Raw genomic sequence first — 20,890 nt, forward strand, 5'->3', positions numbered from 1 at the left:
AAATACATGTTCAGGTCCAGAAAAATTACTTGCATTATTTCTGTTACTATTTTCTTTGTTCCATTTTTTTTTTCTATTACAATTCTCTAAAATGCCGATTATGTGGATATTGAGTCTCCTGGATGTATTGGATTTCTAGGACTAACTAACAAAATAGGACAGCCTGTGTGGCTTAAACAACAGAAATTTATTTTCACAGTTCTGAGATCAAGGTATCAGTAAGTTTGGTTTCTCCTAAGGCCTCTCTCCCTGTATTACAGATGTCTACTTTCTCACTGTGTCCTCACATGGTCTTTCTAGGATGCCCTTGCATCCTTTGTGTCTCTTTGTATGTCCGAATTTTCCCTTCTAATAAGGACCTAAGTTGGATAGCAATAAGGCTCACCCTAATGGCCTCATTTTAACCTAATCTCTTTAAAGGCCCCGTCTCCAAATACAGTCATGTCCTGAGGTACTGGGCTTTACAGCTTCAACACATGAATTTTCAGGGGACACAATTCTTATTTGGGTCTCTTCCTTTCTATCTCTTGGCTTTTTTGTTTTACTTTTTGGGAGATTCCTTCAACTTTAATCTTCTAACTCTCCTATTAACTTTTCATTTATAACATTTTAAATTACTAGAGCTCTTTATTTTTTTATAATATTCCTTTTCTAAAAGGTATCATGTTTTTGTTTTCAGAAATGCAATATAGCTTTTGCTCAGAAAGAACATGAACTGTAGTTGGGTTCTTTCCCCTGTGTTTTCTTATGACTACATAATCTGTTTTCGCTAAGTTGCTGTTTTTTACTTATTTATTTGGGCCATGCTATGGTCTAAATGTGTCTCCCAAAATTCATGTGTTGGAAACTCCATCCCCAGTGCAACAGTGTTGGGAGGTGGGGCCTTTTGGAAGGTGTTTAGGTCATGAGAGCTCTGCCACCATGAATGAATTAATGTCACTATATAAGGGGCTTGCAAGAATGTGTTCCCTCTCTTTCACTCTTCTGCCATATGAGGACACAATGTTCATCCTCTCTCGCTCTTCTTCCATATAAGGATGCAGCAAGAAGGCCCTCATCAAATGCTGGTGTCTTAATTTTGGACTTCCTGGCCTTCAGAGAAATGCTTTTCTTTGTAAATTACCCAGCATCAGGCATTCTGTTATAGCAGTAGAAAATAGACTAAGATGGCCATATCTTTATTATTAACTGCTCTTCTCAATTGTCTGTTGACTATCAGTGGACAGAACATTTAAAAGCTGGTGAAAAACTATGTACCTATGGATGAGTCTTGCCCTAAGTTTCACTGTACAGCAATGATTCTCAACTTTTGCTGTTCATTAGAATCACCTGGGAAACATTAAAAAATATAGATGCTCAGGCTTTAAACCAGACCAATTGAATGAGATTCTCTGAGAGTGGAGCCCAGGCCAGGAAAAGTTTCTAAAACTTCCCAGGTGATTTTAATGCACAGTGAGTGTTGAGAATCACTGTTGCAGAGTGACTTAGCTGGACCTATTTGGAGTCCCCTACCCGATGTAAAATATTTTTGTTCTTTTCTCTTGGGGCTTGTCAAATTCTCCAGAGAAAACACCTGGAGTCTTATGCCTGGAGGGTATACACTTGGTTGCTAGAGATCTGGGAACTGAGTATGTGATAGAGGCTGGGTGGGGTGGGGGTTGGAGCTCACCATTCAGTATATACACTTTCACTTAATCGCTGTTTTCAGTATAATGCCCCTGCCCAGCTAGAGACCCTCTGTTTTAACCTCTTTAGAGAATAAACTTCCAATCTTTTGCCAGGTAAGAAGCAAAACAGCTACCAAACTGTGTGGGGTGACTACTGCTTCTTAATAAACTTTAACCAATCCTCTTTTTTTGACATGCCTTAAGCACCCCACACTCCCCAACTCCAGAGGTATCTGTTGATTTCAATTACTAAGCCTTTTGGGTTCTGTAATAATAATTGGGTTTACTTGCTGGCTTTCTTTCTTGTTGACTTAGGAATCTCAGGACCACAAAGACAGCTACCACTCGTACATCTACTTTCCAGCTTCCAAAATGTTGTTGTGTTTGCTTCCTCTTTCACTTTGCCCTTGTGGGTTTTACCTTTTAAAAATATCTCTTAGGCTGGGCATGGTGGCTCACGCCTGTAATCCCAACACTTTGGGAGACCGAGGGGCATGGATCACCTGAGGTCAGGAGTTGGAGGCCAGCCTGGCCAACATGGTGAAACCCTGTCTCTACTAAAAATACAAAAATTAGCCGGGTGTTGTGATGCACACCTGTAATCCCAGCTACTCGGGAGGCTGAGGCAGGAGAATCGCTTGAACCTGGGAGGCAGAGGTTGCAGTGAGCCAAGGTCATGCTACTGCACTCCAGCCTAGGTGACAGAGAGAGACTCTGTCTCAGGAAAAAAAAAAAATCTCTTTACAGTTGTTATAGTAGGATATCAGCTGGGAGAAGAGCTAAATATATTTGTTGCATTTGCTATCTCAAATGGCAAATTACATAAACTCTTTATACATAAAATAATACTTTATTATATTCTAGCTTGTACATAGATTTCTGTATTTCAGAAGAGTTGGAAAAGAATGAAAAACTGGCAGTGGCATAAAAAATAGAACTAGTAGAAATAAATGAAGAGGCATTCCCATCAGGAATGGAGCCACTAATTTTCTAAGGCTCTGTTTCTTTTTTTTTTTTTTTTTGAGACGGAGTCTCGCTTTGTCGTCGCCCAGGCTGGAGTGCAGTGGCGCAATCTCGGCTCACTGCAAGCTCCGCCTCCCGGGTTCACGCCATTCTCCTGCCTCAGCCTCTCCGAGTAGCTGGGACTACAGGCACCCGCCACCACGCCCGGCTAATTTTTTTTTGTATTTTTAGTAGAGACGGGGTTTCACCGTGGTCTCGATCTCCTGACCTCGTGATCCGCCCGCCTCAGCCTCCCAAAGTGCTGGGATTACAAGCGTGAGCCACCGCGCCCGGCCGGCTCTGTTTCTTAAAATGTGGTCCAAGAACCACACACAATAGTATTACCTGACACTTAGTAAAATGCAGCAACATTTTTTCCTAGGTCTACTAAATTACAATGTCTTCAGTTGAGGCCCTTGATGCTGCTCTCTTAAATTTTTTGTTTTAATAGACGGGGTCTCGCTATGTTGCCCAGGCTGGTCTTAAACTCCTGGCCTCAAGTGATCCTCTTGCCTTGGCCTCCCAAAGTGCTGGCATTACAGGCACTGAGCCAGTGTACCTGGCTGATGCCACTCTTAATAGCTCTGTCCGACAGCTCTGTCTCTAGTTCTTAACTTAGCTGAAGGCCCTCCATAAACCAGCATAACTGTAATTGCACTTTTAGTGCTCCCAACTATATTTTGCCTAATTCTGTCCAGGAACCTTTATTTGTACTTACTCTTTGGAACTCCACTTCTCCTTCCATGGATTTGAAATTTTGAATCTTTGTTTCCTGTGATTGCATTGTGACTGAATTGTAAGAACTTCAGTTTCCTTTTGTCCATACCAAAAACATAGGTCTCAGTTCCTGAAAACTCAGTCAAGAATAAAATCCAGGGGTGCTGCTCTCAGACATAGGGTAATTTGACAGAGGTAAGCTGCTATTCGTAGTAGTGGCAGAGAACCTTGCTGAGGATTGCCAGAAGCTTCTGTCCTGAAAACAAGAGGGCATATTTCTCAATGGCAGCTCCATTCTCTTCCTAGCCCTGCAGAATTCCTGTTGTCCATCAACCTCTAACTGCCCTCTCTCTGGTTGCCACCTAGTGACCATGAAATAAAATATTCATGTGATTGATGGCAAAGAGACTTAGAATTTGCAGACTTTTCAACCATGACATATACTATATTTTGAATGTGTCCTTCAAAGAGCATGTATTGGAAACAATCCCCAATAAGGGCAGAATGAATGGATTAGTGATGTTATTTCAAGAGTAGATTCATTATAAAAGGGTGAGTTTGGCCCTCTAACTTTCCCTCTCTTTGCCATTCTGCCATAGAATGAGGCAGCAAGAAAGTCCTATCAGATGCCAGTGCCTTCATCTTGGACTTTCTAGCCTCTAGAACTGTGAAAAAACAAAACAAAACAAAAAACTTTGTTCTTTATAAATTACCCAGTCTCAGGTATTTTGTTACAACAGCATAAATTGGATGAAAACAACATGTGATGTGTATTTACAGTGATCTTTATATGCTTTTCTCAATAAAATATTGGGAAGTAATGCATGCAAAAAGGATAGAAAGTCTTCATTGATTAGAGTAGGTTTTTCAAGATGGGCTGCATTGAGAGTGATGTGGGTAAGATAGGAGACACCAAGATAAAGGGTGGGAGCCGTGACATAACTGACAGATGTTTAAACTTAGTGCAGACTCATTTTAGGCAATTCCAGGTCAACCTCTATCTAGAGAAATTAGATTAAAAATACTGTCAAAAATATCATGGAAATTAATAACACTTTAATATGTTAAATTTGTTACATTACTAGTATCCAGAGAGGAAAGAAATGACTATGGTAAGCAATTTCAGTGCAATATTATATATAGATCTTTAAGTAGCCTCATTTATCTGCATCATTCATTCATCCATTTAGTCTATTTCTCTGAAGTGTACTGTCACTTTTTCATTTGTGACTCAGAGAAATCATCTTTTCCTCTTTATTTTCATACCTAACTTCCTTATTCTTCACGACTGTAGTCTGTTTCTGGTGTATGTCCCTCTTCTCAACACCTTCCTTTTACGTTTTAGCTGTATCTATCAAGACAAAGAGAAATAGAAAGATTTTAAAAACAATAAATTGTACTGAATATTCCAGATTTCAAACATGATCAAAATCCATTTTGTGTTTAGTCATAAATTTCCCAGGCCTTATTTACACCTCTAATCCTCAGTTAGTCATTAATCACTTAAACATTTTCATTATAGAGCCTATTTGATTGTTGTTATATATAATACTGGCTTTTGCACTGTTAAAATATACCTACCTAGGTTAGAGAGCCAATATGCTAATTAGTGACCATTAAAAACGGTCAAACCCGTTGATTACTTACAAACAACTTTTTTTTTTTTTTGAGACAGAGTTTTGCTTTTGTTGCCCAGGGGGAGTGCAATGGTGCAATCTTGGCTCGCTGAAACCTCTGCCTCCTGGGTTAAAGCAATTCTCCTGCCTCAGCCTCCCAAGTAGCTGGGATTACAGGTGCCTGCCACCACGCCCAGTTAATTTTTTTGTATTTTTAATAGAGGAGGGGTTTCACTGTGTTGGCCAGGCTGGTCTCAAACTCCTGACCTCAGGCAATGCACCCACCTCAGCTCCCAAAGTGCTGGGATTACAGGCATGAGCCACTGTGCCCGGCCCCAAACAACAGATTTTTAACACCTTCTTTCAAAGGAAAAAGACAGCATAAACTTTAATGTTGTATTAGTCTGTGCTCACGCTGTTATAAAGAACTACCTGAGACTGGGTAATTTCTGAATAAAAGAAGTTTAATTGACTCACAGTTCCACAGTCTGTATAGGAGGCATGGTTGAGGAGTCCTCAGGAAGCCTACAATGATGGTGGAAGGGTGAAGGGGAAGCAAGCAGCAAGCACCTTCTTCTTCTTTTTGTTTTTTTTTTTTTTTGAGACAGAATCTCACTCTGTCACCCACGCTGGAGTGCAGTGGCATGACCTTGGCTCACTGCAACCTCCACCTCCCAGGTTCAAGCGATTCTCCTGCCTCAGGCTCCTGAGTAGTTGGGATTACAGGCGAGCACCACCATGCCTGGCTAATTTTTGTATTTTTAGTAGAGATGGGCTTTCACCATGTTGGCCAGGTTTGGTCTCGAACTCCTGACCTCAGGTGATGCACCTGCCTCAGCCTCCCAAAGTGCTGGGATTACAGGCATGGGACCCTGTGCTCGGCCCAAGCACCTTCTTCAGATGGCAGGGCAGGAGAGAAAGGAGGAAGTGCTACACACTTTAAACAACCAGATCTCGTGAAAACTCATTCACTATCATGAGAACAGCAAGAGGAAAGTCCACCCCATGATTCAATCACCTCCCACCAGGCCCCTCCTCTCACACATGGGGATTACAATTTGAGATTAGACTTGGGTGGGGACAAAAAGCCAAACCATATCATTCTGCCCCTTGCCCCTCCCAAATCTCATGGTCTTCTCACATTTCAAGACACAATCATGCCTTCCCAACAGTTCCCCTAAGTCATAACTCATGCCAGCATTAACTCAAAAGTCCAAGTTCAAAGTCTCATCTGAGATAAGTCAAGAACCTTCTGCCTATGAGTCTGTAAAATCAAAAACAAGTCATTTACTTCCAAGCTACAGTGGGGGTACAGGCATTGGGTAAATGCTCCCCTTCCAAAAGGGATAAATTGGCCCAAACAAAAGGGCTACAGGCTTCATGCAAGTCCAAAACCAAGCAGGGCAGTCATTAAATGTCAAAGCTCTGAAACAATCTCTTTTGACTCCATGTCTCATATCCAAGGCATGCTGATGCAAGGGGTGGGCTCCTAAGGCCTTGGGCAGCTCTTCCCCTGCGACTCTACAGGGTACAGCACCCACAGCTGCTTTCATGGGCTGGAGTTGAGTGCTTGGAGCTTTTCCAGGTGCATGGGGGAAGCTGTCAGTTTATCTACCATTCTGGGGTCTAAAGGACAGTGGCCTTCTTCTCACAGCTCCACTAGGCAGTGTCCCAGTAGGGACTCTGTGTGGGGGCTCCAACTCCACATTTTCACTGTGTGCTGCCTTAGTAGAGGTTCTCCATGAGGGCTCTTCCCCTGCAGCAGACTTCTGCCTGGACATCCAGGCATTTCCATACATGCTGTGAAATCTAGGTGGAGGCTTCCAAACCTCAACTCTTGCCTTCTGCACACCCACAGTCCCAACACCACATGGAAGCTGCCAAGGTTTGGGGCTTGCACACTCTGAAGCAACAGCCTGAGCTGTGCTTTGGCCCCTTTTAGCCACAGCTGGAGCTGGAGCAGCTGGGATGCAGGGTGCCATGTCCCAGGGCCCTAAGCCTGTCCCACGAAACCATTTTTCTGTCCTGGGCCTCCAGGCCTGTGATGGGAGGGGCTGGCACGAAGGTGTCTGAAATGCCCTGGAAGCCTTTTCCCCATTGTCTTGGCTATTAGCATTTGGTTCTTCTTCATGTACGCAAATTTCTGCAGCCTTTTGTTCCTCCCCAGAAAATGGGTTTTTCTTTTCTACCACATGTCCAGGCTGCAAATTTTCCCAAGGTTTATGCTCTGCTTTCCTTTAAATATAAGTTCTCGTTTCAGGTAATCTCTTTGTTCATACATAGGAGTACATGCTGTTAGAAGCAGCCAGATCAAATTTTGAATGCTTTGCCACTTAGAAATTTCTTCTGCCAGATACCCTAACCCATCTCTCTCAACTTCAAAGTTCGACAGATCCCTAGAGCAGGGGCACAATGCCACCAGTCTCTTTCCTAAAGCATAGCAAGAGTGACCTTTACTCCAGTTCCCAATAAATTCCCCATCTCCATCTGAGGCCTCCTCAGCCTGGACTTCACTGTCCATATCACTATCAGCATTTTAGTCACAACCATTCAACAAGTCTCTAGGAAGTTCTAAACTTTCCCTCATTCTCCTGTCTTCATCTGAGCCCCCCAAATTGTTCCAACCTTTGCCCCTTACCCGGTTCCAAAACTGCTTCTACATTTTCACATATCTTGATAGCAGTACCCCACTCCTGGTACCAATTTTCTGTATTAGTCTGTTCTCACACTGCTATAAAGAACTACCTAAGACTGGTTAATTTCTGAAGAAAAGAGGTTTAATTGGCTCACAATTCCATGGGCTGTACAGGAAGCATGGTTGAGAAGGCCTCAGGAAACTTACAATAATGATGTAAAAACGAAAAGGAAGCAAGCACCTTCTTCACTTGGTGGAGTGGGAGTAAGTGAAGCAGCAAGTGCTACACATTTGTAAACAACCACATTTTGTGGAAACTCATTCACTACCACGAGAATAGAAAGGGGAAAGTCTTCCCCCATGATCCAATCATGTCCCACCAGATCCCCCTTCCTCCAACACATGGGGATTACAATTTGGCATGAGATTTGGGTGGGGTCAGAGTTAAATCACATCAAATGCCTAAAATGAAAATCATACTTAAGTTCTTTTAAGGGCAAAACCCATGTCATTTTCAACCTAGCAAATCTTGAAAATTCCACTTTATTAATCAATAAAACTTTCCTGCCCTTTTAAGGGCCACTTGTAGATAGTTTTATGTGTGTGTGTGTGTGTGTGTGTGTGTGTGTGTGTGTATATATATATATATGTATATATATATATATATATTTTTATTTTATTTTATTTTTTTTTTTTTGGACAGAGTCTTGCTCTGTCATCCAGGCTGGAGTGCAGTGGCATGATCTCGGCTCACTGCGACCTCCGCCTCCTGGGTTCAAGCAATTCTGCTGCCTCAGCCTCCTGAGTATCTAGGATTACAGGCATGCACCACCACACCTGGCTAATATTTGTATTTTTAATACAAAATTGGTTTTTTAATACAAAAAGGCTGGTCTTGAACTCCTGACCTTGTGATCCGCCAGCCTCGGCCTCCCAAAGTGCTGGGATAACAGGCTTGAGCCACTGTGCTTGACCTCTAATTTTTTAATCTTATATTTTCTTTTAAATATTATTGTAATCTCTATTTCAAATATACAGAAATATCTAAATGTGTGTTCATTGATACAGCATATCTGTGTGGTTATCATGAAATAAAAAGTTTTAATATTTTTATCCTCTTAGATAATGTTATTAGAAAGTAAAGGGAATAACTTGTTAAGAATTCATCCAACATATTTTGCTTGCTTATGTTAAAATATAGTTTAAAAGACATCTATAAGAACATTTAAAATACATTTAAGATCTGTCAGTTCCATTTGCTATAGTGAAATATTCATGTTTCTATTACCTGAATGTATGCTATCAAGCCCTTCTGAAATGTATGTAATGCTGACAAAAATACAGTGCTGTATCACAATGCTTAAAGGGTGAACAAAACACAGATAAATACAGTCATGGATGGAAAAGCTAACACTTTGGTAAAAGTTACTGCATAGATACATGAGATTGAGTCAGTATCACAGCCAAAAGCTCTGGGATGCAGGGCAGCCTGGAGGCCCTTGACATAGGGTGTGGGAGCTAGAGGGAGTCAAAGACAGAATGAAAGTCTGAATAGGAATGTTTGCTTTAGAAAATGACTTTTTACCATGAACATATAAGACAGTGTTTTCTCTTATTATACGAAAGTGTAGTCTCTATGGAGAGAGGAAATAAGTGAATACATTCACTAGTGATGCAGGAGAACAAAGGGTCACCGAATTTAATTAGACATTGCATACTATTCGTATATATGCCACAAACACTATTAAAAACCTGAACCTTGGAACCAAACGACTGATGTGCTAACAGATTAATGATGTATTGTTCCTTCTCCTTAAGGTTTCTACGAAAGAGATTGTGAATGAAGTGAGATTACTATTTGTATTAGTCCATTCTCACACTGCTATAAAGAAATACCTGAGACTGAGTAATTTATAAAGGACAAGAGGTATAATTGGCTCACAGTTCTGCATGGCTAGGGAGGCCTCAGGAAACTTACAATTATGCCATAAGGGGAAGCTGGCACATTTTACATGGTGGCAGGAGAGACAGAGAGTGAGCGAGAGTAGGTGGAAGAGCTCCTTATAAAAATCATCAGATCTCATGAGAACTCATGATCACGAGAACAGCATGGGGAAAACTGCCCCCATGATCCAATCAGCTCCCACCAGATCCCTCCCTCAACACCTGGGGATTACAATTTGAGATGAAATTTAGGTGGGGACACAAAGCCAAACCATATCACTATTTTAGAGCTTCTTTTATTAAAATATTAAATACTTATAGTCTGATCTTAAAGTCTTCAGGTTATTTCAGAATTGTTTGGGGATGTGAATAGCTCTAAATTTATTATGTTAAAACTATTAGTTCATATTAGCTTTGAACCTACTCTCTTATAAGATTACATGTTATCTTGTACAGTACTGCCTGGTTCTTACTTTCTCTGGAAACAGAGAAATGGCTTAGTAGGCCACTTCTTTAGTTACAAGCTTAAGGAAAGGCATGAAGGACCTTGTTTGCAAAGGAGAGAATGATGTACAAATGATGTCATTCTCATATAGTTCATATTTTACAGCAGCACAGAACTAGAGCAGTTACCTGCTTGCTCACCCACAGCCTCTTTTTCAAAGGGAAATTGCTCCTTTTCAAGGGTTTACTGAGGTAGATGAGTCTGTTCTATACCATGTGACCCTTCCCCATCCTATTCACTGGATGCAACTGCAGCCTGTAAGACAGGACCCAAAGGATGCCAACTCACAGGTTTACTAGAGACCCACTGGCTTAAAAATATATGCAAGGTCCAGTTGGATCCCTCTTTTGGAAATCTGGAATGACTGAGCTAATTAACAGGAAGCTGAAGATTCATAATGTAGAGAAACTTAGGGGCCTATTTGTAAACTGAGATTATAAGGTTTGGCTGGGAGAGAGAGTATGAAACAGATGCCATTCAGGAGGCAGCTGACATGACGGAGCCTCTTTTCCAGATGTCTTCCAGAACCAATTACTATGGGGCACAACTGTACTGCAACTTTTTTTCTTTCATGACAGGGTCTCACTCTGTTGCCCAGGCTGGCGTGCAGTGGTGCAGTCATGGCTCACTGCAGCCTTGACCTAGGCTCAAGAGATCCTCCCACTTCAGCCTCCTGAGTAGCTAGGACTAAAAGCACAAACTACCATGCCCAGCTAATTTTTAAATTTTTTGTAGAGATGGGGTCTCACTATGTTGCCCAGTCTGGTCTCAAACTCTTGGCCTCAGATGATCCTCCTGCTTTGGCCCCCCAGAGCGTTGGGATTACAGGTGTGAGCCACTGTGCCTGCCTGTACTGCAACTTCTGTGTTTGGATTCCTGAGACCCTGGTTTGAGCCTTTCAGTTCTGTTCTTCCCTGTTTCTTTTCTTGAGCTGGATTGAGTTTCTGTTCCTTGCAACCCAAAGAACCCTAACTCAAATCCTCTCTTGCATTATTAAAGTGTTGCTTTGGTCACTGACTGAAACCTTAGGCATGTGCCATGGTAGTGATGACAATGAAACACATTCTAAATTAGGAAACAACATACCATTTTTTTTTTTTTTTTTTAAAGACACGGTCTCACTTTGGTGCCCAGGCTGGAATGCAGTGGCACGATCTCAGCCCATTGTAGCCTCTACCTCTTGAGCTCAAGCAATCCTCCCACCTCAGACTCCTGAGTAGCTGGGAATACAGGCACGCACCACCATGCCTGGCTTTTTTTTTTTTTTTTGTAGAGACAGGGTTTCGCCATGTTGCCTAGGCTAGTCTTTAACTCCAAAGTTCAAGCATCTGTCTACCTGGGCCTCCCAAAGTGCTGGGGTAACAGGCATGAACCACTGCAACTGGCCAGTATTATTTTTATTATTCAAAAATCTGGATTTAGTGATAAGCAGATCCAAACAGACTTGGTTCTTGACATCTGGGAAAGGAAAATCTCAGGACCCCCAAATCACTAAGCCAAGGGAAAGTCAATCTGGGAACTATGTCAGGCAAATCTGTCTCCCATTTTATTCCTAAATAAGACAGCCACAATGATAAAGAGCTACATGCCTCCCTCACAATTTGCCAACAAGGAAATTCCTTGTGAAAAAGGACAGACAGAACTCAAAGTCATCCCTCTGAGGTTCACCTGAGACCTACATATCTGATTGTTTCCCCTGCCCTACTATTTATGTAAAAATGCAGATTCACTGAGCCAGGCTAAATTGTGTTTTCAGCAGAAGGCTGATCAAGGACTCAAAAGAACACAACCTTTTGTCTCTTATCTACTTTTGACCTGGAAGCCCCTCTTTGAGTTGCTTGGCTTTTCCAGACCAACAATGTACATCTTACACATACTGATATCTCATGTCTCCCTATAATGTATACAAGCAAGCTGAACCCCAACCACCTTGGGCACATGCCATCAGGGCCTCCTGAGGCTGTGTCAAGGTCACATCCTTAACCTTGGCAAAATAAACTTTGAGACTTATCTCAGATACACATCCTATATCGGATGAGGGTCTTTTAGTAATTAGGTTATCTTATTTACTGAGATAGGGGTGAGGAATCCAGATTCAGTTCACAGGATTTCCTGCTTTGCTCCTTTAGGTTGAGGGGACTGTAGAATCCTCACTGGATTTTGTTCACAGACTCGAACTCTAGTTACTACCTAGGAAAGAACAGTCGTTAAACAAAAAGGTGGAGCCTAAACACACCCATCTATCCATCCATCAATCAATCCTTTCATCCACTCTCCTTCCCTCCCTCCGTTTCATCCAGATTTCTTCCCTTTCATCCATCTCATTTACCCTTACTTTCTTCCATACAGATTTTGAGGAATATTCACTGTAGTTTTTAGGAGGTTCACAAATTTCTGAAGACTTTCTTACTCCAAATCCTAGGAAATCTTTCAATTTTAGAATGTATGTTTTAGGAACAAATTTGTTGCTTATTTTACCTCAGGTGACACAAGTATTGAATTCCATCAGCCCATTCCCTTACATGGAAGATTGTGGGTTTCCACAGAAACAAATTATTGTGAAGTGACAATTTTTTTCATTCTGATGTGGGCAGCAATAAATACTGTACCCTGTATCCATTAGGCCTCAACAAATAAATACAGGAATAAAAATAATTTTTGGTTTTTAGTTTTAAGACCATTAATGACTTTGTAAGAGACAGGATGAGCTAATGATTGTTTTGATTTTTTAAATGAAGCATGTGATGAGATCCTCATCTTGGGCAAGCGGGAAGGAGAGGCAGGAAAGGAAGGGAGGAGTGAGAGAGAGAATGAGTGTGGGGTTATGAACTTACTAGAAAAATACAGTAACACTGCTGGGCTAATCTGATTTGTGGTCATGAATTTATAATCAAGTCTGTCCAATCGTGATTTTTTTCTATTCTACCAGCTCTTCTGATGTAGGAAGAGAAAAGGCAAAGAGATATTTGAACTCAACCAGGAATGTAGTTTAGGCAAGTGAGAACAATAGGCAAAAGAGCAATGTTGTTCAAAGTTTTACCAGAGAATGATTATTATGGTCCAGAGAATCAGAGTAAGGATGGATGTGAATACAGAAAGGGTACTGTTTTTCAGATTTTGAAATATCTGCAGTACACTTAACAGCTGAGCATCCCCAATTCAAAAATCTGAAGACTGAAATGCCCTAGTGAGCATTTCCTTTGCGTGTCATGTTTGTGCTCAAAAAGCTTCAGATTTTGGAGCATTTTGAATTTTCAGAGAAGAGATAGTCAACTTTTACTTATAATTTATTAAAGAAATACAGCTAGTTTAAATTTTTCCTGAGGAACCTGTAACTTTCAGAAAATTACTACAATGTACACTGTTGAAACCTGAGTTAATATATCATTACTTTATTGTGACTCAAGATTATTTTCATCTGTATTGTAAGTATTTGCAAAATGCAACATGGGAATACTTAATAACACTGTAATAACTATCAATTATCTGCCCATAATTTATGCAAAAATTTTAAGTTTTTCCCCCATCATCACCTAAGACACTTCTTTTATTAGTTGACTCACTTTCATATAGTACCAATTAATAGTAGCCTAATGAAACTAAGTCAAATATGGCCAAAAATAATCATGCATTTACAAAACAATTAGAATATTATTTGCCATTCAGTCAACTTTTATTGAGCACCTCCTATATTCCAGAACCAAAAACATGTTTGTTCCTTACAAAATTCTCAAAGCCACGCTTTAAGGTAAGTAATAGTATGTTCTACTTAACAGATGAGAACAGATTGATAGAACTTCCTCAACATCATAGGGAGAAACATAATTATACTGACTGCCAATTTTAAGAAAACATCTATTTGTTACATTTGTGTCATTACTACAAAGTCTTTGCTTTTACAGTTTTCTTAAAATCATGTGAATATAAACAGCATTTTTATTTACATTACCATCACTTCTCTTTCCTAAGAGAAATTCTTTGTCTCCGTAAGATAATGACCACTTATGTATTTCTTGCTTACAAATTTTAATAAAATATACATAAGTGGGAATGTACAGTATTAAGTATTACTCTATTATTCTGGAATTTAACAATGAATAAGCACATATTTTAAAGGCCACACCTACTAAGAAACAGATACAAACTGTGATTTCTAAAATATATTTAAAATTAACCTCATTAAAATTTTTGGTTTATAACTGTATAAATACAGAAAGTTTAGCTTAGATGACTATGTATTTGATGGTTAGCCACATATAAGTTAACCGAAATACATATTCTTTCAAGTTTGAAGTACCTCTCCTAAGAACTGGGCTAATGGGTGGTTCCTTAGTTTAGTTCAACTGGAATAAAATTATAAAAGTTCTATCTTGGCCAGGTGCAGTGGCTCACGCCTGTAATCCCAGCACTTTGGGAGGCCGAGGCAGGTGGATCACTTGGGGTCAGGAGTTTGAGGCCAGCCTGGCCAACATGGTGAAACCCCGTTTCTACTAAAAATACAAAAATAAGCTGGATGTGGTGGTGTGCACCTGTAATCCCAGCTACTTGGGAGGCTGAGGCAGGAGAATCGCTTGAACCTCGGAGGCAGAGGCTGCAGTGAGCCGAGATCAGGCCACTGCACTGCACTCCAGCTTGGGTTACAGAGTGAGACTCCATCTCAAAAAAAAAAAAAAAAAAGGTTTATCTTCCTTTCTATTACAGATAACATAACTGCAATAAGTAACTACAGCCAAAAGGTCAAAGACCACAGAATTCAATAAATATTGAAAATAATAGTTAATATCATCAAATTCTAGCCAACTTCTAGTATTAAGTATATATTATCTTACAGAAAATGTGTTCTAATAGAAGTATCTTAATAAAAAGGGAAGGGACTATAAAGAACCAGACAATTAGAAATCTAGTAAGTGCTTATTTTACAAATTAGGGACTGAGGCACAATCATAAGTAACTTGTCTGTCATATGCCAGTGGTAGAACCAGGACTGATTCCTGAACCTGACTTCTAGTCTGTGCTCTTTGAACACTTCTTTGTTTTCTCATGTTATAACTGAATCCTTCTATGTGCTAAATTTTAATTTGGAAAATTATCAAGTAATAAAACCGCTTTTCTCTCCAGCCCAACTCTCTGGTTTTTCTTAAATGAGCATTACAAGAATAGGATACAGTTCGTAACTTCACAACACTCTCATAGGTTCATTAAGATGAGAACTTTATACAGGAAAAAGTTCACTTTACATGTAGTTTGGTTTGGCTGGAAAAAGCTTATTTAACAGCCAGTTTTAAAACCTAGTTATTCTATATCATAGTGACTTCATATGTTGTAAAATGGTTTTCTATAATCTTGACATTTTCTTCAGATAACCAGTTTTCCTGCTTTAGCTGCCTTATAAGAGCTTCCAAAGACTTCAATCTACCTAGAGTTTGTTGCTCTTTTAACTCTAGAAGAGTTATCTTTGAATGTAGCTTAGAGACTTTCTGCCAAAGATGTTCCTTATTTATGTCTTGTCTGCAGTAAGAATGTTCGATTTGTAAAACTTCTGTCCCATAGTCTACATCTTTATACAAGGAGTCTTCAATGTCTGTGTCTTCCACTTCCGTGGTTTCTTTTTGTGCAGATATAAAAGAATTAACTGAAGATTTAGCATTTTCGGCAGGTACAAAAATGGCAATCACAGATTCTTTATTTGTGTTTAATTCTTCAACTGTTTGATTAATTGTGCTGAATAAGAATGGATTTTCCTGTGCTGACTTTATTTCCATGGTATTACTTGTAAAGTTTGGATTAGCATGATGACTGGTAGTTACTTCAAGAGCTTCTTGGGTTTCCAAAGATTGATGAATACTTTCTGAATTTGAAGTTGTCAAAGTAATAGTTGTAGAATTTAGATTCTCAAAACGTGTGTGAAAACCACCTATACCTGTATCTTGGTTAACTGATGTTTCCAAGGTAGATTCTGGTTTCCCAGTATGTTGTTTAACTTGATTAAGAGTTAACATGTTATTTTGTATACTTCCTGTTTTGGGAGCTGGTGGCTTTACCAAGGAAGATGAATGAAGTAATTCTGGATGTTGAGGGGGCACATTTGTGTTAACTATATTTTTCTTTGTCTCATTTAATACAAATGATTCTTCTGACTTGGCTTTTGGGCATACTTCTTTCTCATCTTCCAAGTTTTTCTTCTGGGATTTGTTCTTAGAAGGGTCTTTTCCCTAGAAAATAATATTTTCATGTTCTGAAAAAGATGACCTTTATTGGCTTATTATGCTAGTGCTACTTAATTATAATATTAAGCAGTACACTGGCCAAGCAAATTAGTTAAAAAAAAGTTCTGCGTACATATACCTTAAAGTATTTTCTAAAAAGCATTAATCCCATTCAATATACGGCAGAAACATTTCAGATCATTCAAAAGACTAGTATATTGGGAGGCCAAGGCAGGCAGATCAACTGAGGTCAGGAGTTCAAGACCAGCCTGGCTAACATGGTGAAACCCCCATCCCTACTAAAAATACAAAAATTAGCCAGCCGTGGTGGCAGGCACCTGTAATCCCAGCTACTCAGGAGGCTGAGGCAAGAGAATGGCTTGAACCCGGGAGGCAGAGGTTGAAGTGAGCTGAGATCACACCGCTGCACTCCAGCCAGGGTGACAGAATGAGACCTTGTCTCAAAAAAAAGTATAAAAAATGAAACTCATGAACTTGTGTTAATAACTTAATAATGTATTATCTCTTGCTTCTCTTAAGCTGTGCTTCATTCGTTTATTTTTAATTATCACTTTTAGTAAAAGCACAAATTAGTGCTCCCTTTTTTCCAAGTATCTGTTTACCCAAGTTAGTTCCCTCTTACTCTCCCACCTGATCACCTGCCGCCCTGAAATCTGCCACTCTGCTCAGCATTACCCCTCTCCCATACTGCAATACCTGATTGTCTTCAGGCAAAGAAAATATTGTTGGAACTGCAGTTTGTTTTAAATATCGAATACCCCATCTGATGTCAAGAGAGTCAGGAGTAAAATGGTCACTACATAGAAACTGGTATTTACTGGGAACCCATGAATCTCGCTTCATATTCTTTAACCACTTTTCCAGTCTTTCTTTGTCATGTAGAGGAAATCTGGAATTTAAAAAAAAAGAAGAAAAAAGGGAAAACTTTGCTATATTTTTACAATTTTGCCAAATTCCAACCCTATATATCTGGGTAAACTATGCATCAAGTAAGTACTACAAGAGGAAGGCAACCATCCCTACCAAATAAGAGCATCTTCATGACAACTAGTACCATTATCATCTCTGCAGTAAGAGGCCTAAGATGTAAGACACGTAGCCAAGGCTCTTATCTGATAAGAGCTGAACATAATTCAGAGTCCCTACAAGTAAAATATATGTGTTCCTACAAAGGACAAAATCTATTTGTATTTTCTATGGATTATGTTCCATTTTTATATTGCTGTACAGTTTGCCTAGAACTAGAAAAGAGCTTTGTATAAATTATAAATTCCTATTCAAATGTATTTCATAATACCACCACGTCAAATGGCTTGTTGTCTATAATTCAAGGCAGTATTAAGCTTTACAATCTTATTTGTTAGTATTTAAAAAATGTTATTTCAAACAAATGATTTAGCTGAAAGAGTACTGAAAATATTCTCTTTACTAGCATCAGCTTTAATTCTATCTATAAGTAATCTAGTCTAATAGTACTACACTTCTATAACCGATGAACTGGGAACTCCAAATTTCAAGTTCTGAAGGAGAAACTCTGATACAAGAAAAGAATGGAACATGTTAAAAGGGACAGTCTCAGATATTTTATATGAAACAAATCAAATACAAATGGCAAGACAGCGCTGTATACATTTTGTTCCTGTACCTGACAATAATCTGGATTTAGAGTTGGTGCTAACATTACAATGTATGGCAGAATTTGATAGAAAATTTTTCCTATCAATCTAAAAAGGTTTGGGTCAAGGTATACAAAACAATATTTGAAAATGGTTTATATTCCATTTGGTAATTTTCCAAGAACACAGTCCAAGACACCACATAATTTCCTGTTTTTAAAAATAGTAACAACATAAGGTTTCTCATATAAAATGTAGCTGTTATACATTCCCCTCCTCTAATCCCAATCATTTAGCTTATGTTTTGTAGTAGCATCATTTTTTCCCCCTAAATTCTGGTAACTTTTTAAGATGCCATGGAAAGTCTGGGTACTCTGTAAGATATAACTTTTAATCCTGATATCCTCATACAGAAAAAAATCAGATAAACTACCTTTGGAAATTCTAACCACGGAAACAATATTAATCATGTTTTAAAAATATTTTAACTTTACAAATATTAGATTTTAAGTATGACAAGCATAACCAGAAAAGGAATTTTAAAGGCAAACAAATTTTCTTTTAGAGGACCTGACTTCTTCTGGCCATTGGTAAATTCATTTCTTTTGTTACAACTGAAATGAAAATAGGCCTTTTACAATAATGCTTTTTACTGTAAATTCATGTATATGGATGCTGTTTGCAAATTATTTCCATTGTACCTATATGCTAAGTTATCAACTCTTTAAAAAAATACTTTGTGAATATCCTTACTGGTTACTGGATTGTACTACTTCAATAGGTAAATCTCTAAGAAATCTTGATCATGTTTCCTGAATAAATTATGTCTTTATATTGGTTCAATTCATTTGATAATTTTGTTTCACTGTCTTATGTAATTGCCAAAAAAGCATAACATAATCATAGTACAAACTGGACACTATATTAACTGAATTCTCAAATTCATATACATTTAAACTACAGTTTGCTGTAGTGTTAACATGAGCAAATTCAATTCAAGTTTGACGCTACTGGAGAATAAAAGTAATTCAATTTTTATTTTGTGGATTACATAAGAAATTTTTTAAAAACCCTAGAAATAATACGACTTTTACTAAATTCACATTTTCAGTGAAAAAAATCTTTACAATTCACTTGCATTATTTTTTCCTTCCTAGAAAGTTACTGTAAGGTCCACAAAGGTTAGTTAAACATTTTAGTGTGGAGTTATACCCCATCTCCAATATCAAAGGCCAAATAAATCTGGGAAATACGGGGTTAAATCAAGTTCAACATGATCTTTTGCTACAAACATTCTCAGAGATAGAGCCATAGTACAGTAGTATTTCCCTATAAAGTGTTTTAGATTGTTTTCCTCCCCCAAACATCTCTTTGCATCTTGAGGCTGGGCTTCAAGGGAGACAATCCTGGAAATATTGCCATGGATTGTGAAAGGATTGTGAATTACTCGGGGTTATCAGTGTTTTTTTCTTTTGAGACGGAGTTTCGCTCTTGTTGCCTAGGCTGTGGTGCAATGGTGTGATCTCGGCTCACTTCAACTTCCACCTCCCGTGTTCAAGCAATTCTCCTGCCTCAGCTTCCCGAGTAGCTGAGATCACAGGCATGCGCCACCACGCCCGGCTAATTTTGTATTTTTAGTAGAGACGGAGTTTCTCCATGTTGGTCAGGCTGGTCTCGAACTCCCGACCTCAGGTGATCTGCCCGCCTCGGCCTCCCAAAGTGCTGGGATTATAGGCGTGAGCCACCACGCCTGGTGGGGTTACCAGTTTTTTTTTTTTTTTCCATTAATTAAAATACTGGAAAGCAGCTGAATCATTAGTGAATAATTCCTTCATGTCTAAAGTAAAATGAGCACAAAACAACTGCTGAAAATCTGAACCAGGTTAGATCTAAATGAATTGTTTTTAAATACAAGAAAAAATGGAAACGCAGTATTTTAAATATGTTGCTTTTCATGTGTTATTAATCATGTAAGTACTATTAACACCTCCACGTTATAGATGAGATATGTGAGACACCAAAGCTTAAATACTTTCCAAGAGGTCATTAAGCTACAGAATAGTGGAACCCGGATCTAGCACTGAAGCCTGGACCCCTAATTATTATACGACACTGCTTTTCTATACTTCTGAATAAAAATCAGTGCTTCAATAGTTTGATGGAAATATATTGTGGCTCTAGTAATTCAGAATAACAGAATAAAACCTTGTTCTCTGCAGAGTTATCTACAGCCCTAAGCAGAAGACTGGTTTATAATTCTGGCTCTGACACTAAACTTTCAAGGTCGGTTACCTAGTCATTCCGGGCCTCAGTTTCCTCAGGAGAAAAGTGGGATGAAATTATACCTATGCGACCTAATTCGCAGGGGGTGTAAATTAACTTCGCATGCATCTTTCCACTTCGCAGGTTTCACGTATCTTAAATGGTGGTTAATGTTGTTCAATGAAATGAGATCACGTAAGGTGGAGAAAAGACTGAAAACCACAGAAGCCCGCGCAAACTTTACTGTTTTAACTGTTGACACCCAAACAGGCTCCTGGGCCTCGCCACCAGCCCGTAGTCCTCGCGCAAGAAGGGCATAGCTAGGTAAACTGAACTAGCGCCTTCCCTCCATCTTGCCGCGGGCGACATACGGAGAGCTGAGGACTCAGGCAGAGCGAACAGGAGACACCCAAGCCGAAAGGCCACAGGTCCAAGGCCTCACGGCGAGGCTGACGCTTCTGCTCCAGAAACAACTTACGGATAAAAACTCAGCTTCCGGTCTTTATTGTTTCGTCCCCGGCGGTTCTTACAACAAATCGCTGCGCAATAGCGGGGCATCACTCGGGTGAGGCCCCTGGAGACCGGGGCCGGCGACGGGTGCAGCGCGGCCCTCCTCACTGAGGCTGCGCCACAAGTCCAGGCCTCTCGAGCCACTGCGTCTGCGCTGGCATCCGCCGGTAAAGCCCCCTTGTCTGTCTA

General features: G+C 39.6%; 2 protein-coding genes across 5 annotated transcripts in view; both read right to left on the bottom strand.

Moving 5' to 3' along the window:
* Nucleotides 1–4,737, bottom strand: part of PNPLA8 (patatin like phospholipase domain containing 8) — a 79,965-nt gene extending 75,228 nt beyond the window's left edge. Inside the window, exons 1-2 of the mRNA XM_063642118.1 lie at nt 4,653–4,737; nt 3,388–3,642 (exon numbers count right to left, since the gene is read on the bottom strand). The gene's annotated coding sequence lies outside the window, so the exon portion shown is untranslated. The remainder of the gene's footprint in view (nt 1–3,387; nt 3,643–4,652) is intronic.
* A 9,003-nt stretch (nt 4,738–13,740) lies between these two features.
* Nucleotides 13,741–20,879, bottom strand: THAP5 (THAP domain containing 5). Of its 4 annotated transcripts, none has more exons than XM_055283704.2 (3): nt 20,670–20,879; nt 17,010–17,202; nt 13,741–16,298 (listed from the first exon to the last, which is right to left on the bottom strand). In XM_055283704.2, the coding sequence occupies exons 1-3, from the start codon at nt 20,747–20,749 to the stop codon at nt 15,384–15,386; spliced, it is 1,188 nt and encodes a 395-aa protein (XP_055139679.1). In that variant the 5' UTR covers nt 20,750–20,879; the 3' UTR covers nt 13,741–15,383. The 4 variants fall into 4 exon arrangements, with proteins under 4 accessions (XP_055139679.1, XP_063498189.1, XP_055139680.1 ...); XM_063642119.1 differs by having other exon boundaries at nt 20,222–20,823; XM_055283705.2 differs by lacking the exon at nt 20,670–20,879 and adding an exon at nt 19,463–19,625.
* Nucleotides 20,880–20,890: the final 11 nt, after the last annotated feature.

The sequence above is a fragment of the Symphalangus syndactylus genome, chromosome 6, assembly GCF_028878055.3.
Source record: "Symphalangus syndactylus isolate Jambi chromosome 6, NHGRI_mSymSyn1-v2.1_pri, whole genome shotgun sequence".
In the NCBI taxonomy this organism is placed as follows: domain Eukaryota; kingdom Metazoa; phylum Chordata; class Mammalia; order Primates; family Hylobatidae; genus Symphalangus; species Symphalangus syndactylus.